The sequence below is a fragment of the Cydia fagiglandana genome, chromosome 5 (genome assembly GCF_963556715.1).
Source record: "Cydia fagiglandana chromosome 5, ilCydFagi1.1, whole genome shotgun sequence".
Lineage (NCBI taxonomy): Eukaryota > Metazoa > Arthropoda > Insecta > Lepidoptera > Tortricidae > Cydia > Cydia fagiglandana.
This window is the reverse complement of record NC_085936.1, coordinates 13,919,539-13,926,115: the sequence shown is the minus strand read 5'-3', so window position 1 is coordinate 13,926,115 and position 6,577 is coordinate 13,919,539. Positions and strand designations below refer to the sequence as shown.

The 6,577-nt window shown below is 35.4% G+C and overlaps 1 protein-coding gene across 1 annotated transcript; it reads left to right on the top strand.

Moving 5' to 3' along the window:
- Window positions 1–393: 393 nt before the first annotated feature.
- LOC134664558 (uncharacterized) lies at window positions 394–5,224 on the top strand. The gene is made up of 4 exons (XM_063521267.1): window positions 394–714; window positions 1,180–1,406; window positions 2,338–2,450; window positions 5,043–5,224. Exons 1-4 carry the CDS (start codon window positions 492–494, stop codon window positions 5,212–5,214), a joined length of 735 nt encoding a protein of 244 aa, XP_063377337.1. The 5' UTR covers window positions 394–491; the 3' UTR covers window positions 5,215–5,224.
- The last annotated feature ends 1,353 nt before the right edge of the window (window positions 5,225–6,577 follow it).

Below are 6,577 nucleotides of genomic sequence, written 5' to 3'. Positions count from 1 at the left end.
ATGTCAGTATTTTTTTGTAAAGAATTAAAATTCGTTTGTATTATAATGTCACATTACAAATCTGTCAAGATTAGTTTGGCGCTAGTGTAGCATTGTTTTACACTAAAGAGTGAAAGAGATAAACTATTAGTTCTGAATATATCCACTACCTAACATTATTTTGCTTGATTTTACCGTACACTCGTTCAGAATTGTATTAAATAGATTGGATAAAATGAAATTATAATATTTATAGCAAAATATGCAAGACAAAAATTAAATTATAGAATAGGAATCAATAGTGATATAAAAAATCAATAAAAAAGAAAAAAAAAACCAACACAACAAAGTGGAAAATGGAACGACATCAATGACAAACTGTCAAATTTGAAAAGTAATCGACAGTTACGTTACCTTGACAACAGCTTATTGGTTATTGTTGTGTATGTTATTTATTAATTTATTTAATTTTTACGTGAATTATTAATAACTTGTCCTTTTTCTTATAAAACATGGATTCCACAACCAATACTGAGAACTTCAACATAGATATAAAGACGTCCCAAGAGAACATCCTGCTGGAAATCATTAAAGAAGTCTGCAGTGACCCCAATAGCAAGATTTCATCAAAACTAATTGGCAAAGTTAATAGGATTATTGCGGACTGTGATTTATCTCATTATTCTAGTTTACACAAGCTAAGTACAGTCGATGAAAGCACATCTACTTTACTGGGTAAGTGGAGCAAATAGGATATAAATTGTCATTTCAGTTGTTTATGAATAAAATGTTATTTTTGACCGTTAACTTAAAGGTAAGGTCCGAAAATTCAGTAATATGCTCAGTGATAAGTGTTGACTAAGGTAAGGGTCATGACCTTCAGCATTGATGACCAAAACAGATAGAAGGCAATTACAAAATATTTATCCCAGCATTTATCCACTCACATGATTCATGCAACTGTAGTTGCGAGCTGTCACCCTTATTTTCACATGATAATTTGTGTGATGAACACTAATATTTGTTCCTGAGTCATGGGTGTTTTCTATGTATATAAGTATGTATTTATCTATATAAGTATGTAACATATTGTCACCTAGCACCCATAGTACAAGCTTTGCTTAGTTTGGGGCTAGGTTGATCTGTGTAAGATGTCCCCTAATATTTATTTATTTAAAAAGTCATTTTAATTCATTCCAGGTCTCATGAACCAAACAACGAGGGAGCTGAGCTATGACGAGCAATCGGAGCTGATGCAGGCAATATCAGCCAAGATCCAGGCCAAGCTTCCGGCATACATAGCTCAGCTGGAACAGCTTAAGCGTACCAGTCTGTCCAGCAAAGATGCCCGCAAACAGAAAATCCAGGAGCTTCAGGAGAGCTTGGATGAAAAGCTTAACACTTTGCAAGAACAGGAATCGGAGAAAGTAAAATCTTCATATAAAGTGCATGAAAATATTAGATAGATAATAATTTTATTGTAAACATGCCGTAAGTGTCAAAAAAACATGTGGTTGAGGTATATTGTTTTTAGGGTTCCGTACCCAAAGGGTAAAACGGGATCCTATTACTAAGACTTTGCTGTCCGTCCGTCCGTCCGTCTGTCCATCCGTCCGCCCGTCTGTCCCCAGGCTGTATCTGACGAACCGCGATAGCTAGACAAGTAGACAGTTGAAATTTTCACAGATGATGTATTTCTGTTGCCGCTATAACAACAAATACTAAAAACAGAATAAAATAAAGATTTAAGTGGGGCTCCCATACAACAAACGTGATTGTTGACCAAAGTTAAGCAACGTCGCGCGGGGTCAGTACTTGGATGGGTGACCATGTTTTTTTTTGCCGTTTTTTGCATTATGGTACGGAACCCTTCGTGCGCGAGTCCGACTCGCACTTGCCCGGTTTTTTATTGTTAGGTATATTAGTATGGTAAAGTTTATAGGACAGTGATAAGGGGTTGCTCTTGAAATAAATTTAAGGCAGAGTTTATTCACCTTTAATAACATTAATTTAGTAATTTTTGAAAGTACTATTTTCCACAATGGAATTTATATGAAACATTACACAATGACGTCACGGGTTAACATCCCTATTCCTTGTTATTCAATGTAATATCATGAAGTGTTATTAACCGCCAGCAATTTTTGATCGAGCGTGCTCGTGTCGCCACCAACAGTAATTGTACCACGCAGAATAAGGTTGGTATAGTTACGGGAGTTGTAAATGTGCTGTGAAATCAGATCTTTGTCTTATTTATCAGGCTGTGGCAAAATGAGCTGGATATTTTGTCTTATATATCAGACTCTGGCGGTTAAAGGGTTAAGTAATTAATTATACTCAGGAAGACATATATTTCAGGTAGGGCTGATGATGGAGTGGCTTAATCACCGGCTGCAAGATGCCACCAAATTCAGCGAGTCCTCCACAGAGCTCCTCACCCTCAAGACCAGAAGTTTGGAGCTCAAGTCCAAGTGCGTTAACATCTTAAAGGGATTTTTAATATCATTATGTTAACTTCTAGGGTCATTGCGTCAGTTTACCGTCCAGTGCCTGTTTCCGTCCACTTGGCGTAGTTTAGTTGCTAGTGTTGCTACAGAGTTGCCTATGGGTCATTTCATTGTGACGGGTGGGACATTTATACTCTTTTTTGCCTACACTTTGCTTTATTTCTGCCAAACGGCAACGATTTACGTATTGAATATGACATTATCACATACTTGAATAGTCATTGCATACTGTACCATCGAAAAAAGTATGAAAATGTCATTATTATTATGAGAAATTGATGGTATAAGAAGTGTGACGGGTGGGACTTCAAAGTGCCTCTCCTCTCCGAGTTGACTTACACCATTCGCAATTGGTAAGAAACTATGAAACTTTTGTTAAACAACCTATTTTTATATAGTTCCTGATATTGTATAGATTAGGTTTTAGTATAATTTATGCAAATAACTCGTAAAACAAAAATAACTTTGCTTCTCAATGCTTGTGACGGGTGGGACAGTACTTTGTGACGGGTGGGACGAGTAACATTTGGGCATACAAATGTATGAAAAATATAAACACAGTTCTTTTGTATTTACTTTAAATCCGCTCTTTAATGAATTATTTAATGTTACAAGTAATCATTTCAGTAGTTTTCTTAGAGCAATAAGCCAAAAAAAAATATTTTTTCTCTTCAATGTTTACAGGTTCACAAAATTGATAATACAGTCTATTACCACATACTTTTATCAGCGGTTCAGGTTGAATGTCTAAAATTTGACTAGTTTTAATGAAAGAGACATCTTCCTGAGTTTTCTTTGCGTACCATTCATTATATTGCTTAATTCACCCGAATTAAGCAATATAACACATATAAATTGCTTTAGTATAGCGCAGCTACGTTTAAATAAAGTTAAAACAACGATTTTATACTCAATAAGTCAGTTTTATCAGATAACCCAATTTTGCTCACCCGTCACTGTGACGGGTGGGACATACTTTGAAAAGCGTTAAAAGCGATTTTTAGTTACAAATGCAACGCGTTTTTTAGCTAAAATAATCGCCCTCAACCTAATTGTTACTTTCACAAAGCAAGACAACAAGAGGTTAGATATTTTTAGGTAAAACAAGAAAAAAACATTGTTTTACTGTGACGGGTGGGACATGAGTTAAGCATTTTGTAGAAGCCCAATAAATCCTAACCATGAAACTTTATTTATAATTACTTACCACTAGTTTAAACTGCGTTTAATATATTTTCTTTTACACGTATCACTTTCTCCGTAATGTTCAGAAAAGGCGCGAAACAGTGCTGCCAACTTAGAGTAAAAATAGGCCACTATAGACAACTGGCGCTAGGGGTATGGTCAGAGACAAATAAAATGTAAAAAAATTATATAAAAAGGAAAAAACTCATTGATTCATAAAACAAGGTATAATGTTCTATTCTCTAGATATGGATTTAAGTATAAATTAAGTTATTATTTTGTTATGCCTATGGTGTCGGTTTCGCTGGAATGACCCCTATACATATACAGGGTGTTTGGTACATCATTTGCCAAATTTAAACGGCAGATAAGTTGAGTCATTTGCTATCTTCTCAGGCCTAGAAATTCTTAATGTGGTGCTAAAAAAAATTTCACTTCTATGACAGTTTTTCGTAAATTTCAAATTTTTACTTGCGTAGTAGTAAAAAAAAAAAACCATGGCCAATTTTGTTTTTCTAGGCATGAGAAGATAGCAAATGACTCAAGCTATCTGCCGTTTTAATTTGGCAAGCGATGTACCAAACACCCTGTATTCAAGAAATGCGTATAATTTGAATATATACCTGTATATTCAAATGATACACAATTCTTTGTAACCAAGCCAAGTGGACGAAAACAGGCACTGGACGGTAAACTGACGCAATGACCCTATACGGTATTTTCCCACTAGTTCCCACTTTTTTAAAACCTTCGAAACGATTTGCTAACATGGGATTTATATCAAACATTACATTATGATGTCACGGTCAACTCAACTACTTTTTATATTTCTATCCGATTTATTTAATACTATAACTTGTGTTTAAGAGCCCTTCAACGTGCACACTAGCGCCACTGCTAAATAATAGTGATTATTTAAATTTAACGACAGGTATTTAAAAATGGGGGCCGCTAAGGACTGTATTGTGTATTTAAGTACCTTTTGAATACATCAAACTAGTTTTTATGTTGCTGGATTTGTCAATCTATGCCTCCAAAGTAAAAACGGCCGTTTTGGTTTTGAGTTCCTAGATCGACGAATCCAGCAACATAAAAACTAGTTTGATGTATTCAAAAGGTACTTAAATACACAATACAGTCCGTAGCGGCCCCCATTTTTAGATACCTGTCGTTAAATTTAAATAATCACTATTATTTAGCAGTGGCGCTAGTGTGCACGTTGAAGGGCTCTTAAAAATAACTCCTATCTGTGTTTTCCTAATTATTATCTGGTGCTTTTTTTCATGCATGATGTAAAGATTTTTTTTAATACAGTATTATAATACCCTATTATTACCAACTAAAAACGTAACGTTTTTCTTTCATTCTCAGAATACTGCACCTTCAGATCCTGCAGAACATCTTCACGGAGACCAGTCAGTCGATCAAAGCGTACAGCGAACTGCACAAGGACTTGAAAGACAACGTCAAAGACGCGGAGAACAGGATCAAGAAGTTTAGAGAGATCATTGACAGTGATTTCAAAATGGGTGCTAATAAATAGTTAGTATTAATCATTTTGTTTAATTTACCTATTGCAGTTAGTTAGGTGATTCGCAGACTGCAGTATTCCGTTTGAATAGGTACGCGAGTTCTGGCGAGGTGAAATCTGCAGCCAACCAATGTAATGTGATCTGATAAGCCATTTTGTGGCACGAATTTTTGGATAAAATGTTATTTACATTGCATATGGTGGTACTTTACGGTTCTAGAGCGGTAATTAGACTAATTAAGACAATACGTGCCTACGGCGAAAATTTAAAGGGCCATATGTAAAGCACTCTCTTCGGTCGTGTTTCAATTATCGCCACTCGTTGCACATTTCCTATTTTTCGCACTTGTATCGTAATGTGTGTATTATTGTTTATAGTTTCTCACATGATGTGAAATAAAGCGCCTGTAACAATTTAATAGCAAAATTTGTATTCGGATGAGACATCCATTATAATCTATAAATAAGTACATAAGCGTAACTAATTGTAATTTACAATGTCACTTTGACCACTTTTGTCTTCTATATCAGACAACAGCGGTCAAAAGGTTCATCGTACCATCGACCACTGTGGTCGCCCACATACAGTGACAATTTGTAAATTTTATTGGCAAGTTTTACACATGTTAGTACAGTTAGCAGCAGAAGTTGCTAATCGTGCGAGGTGTTCAAAATTACCTTGACAAGCTCTTCTCGCGTACTTAAAGATAATTTTCAACATCTGTGGCCTATTTTATAAAGCTACAAGTTACAATTTACAAGCGGAAGTCTCTTTCTAACCCTATGTGTTAGAACGAGACTTCCGCTTGTAAATTGTAACTTGTAGCTTTATAAAATAGGCCACTGGCCCGCTTAGCAACTTCTGCGGCTGATTGTACAATTGTGTGCATATTCTAAATTTTACTATTTGAAATTGTTTGCACAAATGGATCTCGATTTCGGTTTCTGTCCTCATCAGCCGCATCTATATCTTTCTACGACACGGAATGTGAACGTTGAAATGCTGTGCGCAAGGTCGTTTTTCCATTGATGATACAAATGAAGACTAGGTACCTACATACTTTGTTTGGTACTTCACTGTTGTGAAGCCTTGCTAAAGTAAATAATGGCGACATATTTGAAAGAATACTTGTTTTACCACTTTTCTAATGGAAATACAAATTGTAATGACATCTCATGACATGACCTCGTATATCTTATAGGTATAGGTATTTGAAGGCTACCCGCTTTTGTTACAATCGAGGTCTTCCACTTTGCACTTTCGTTCCTGCGTTTTAAATAGCTTATTTTAAATAGAGCCTTGAGGGTAGTTTGTGCACATGATTAAGTAGATCTTGTAGTTCACACTTTGAATTGACATTTTGTAATCTTTATT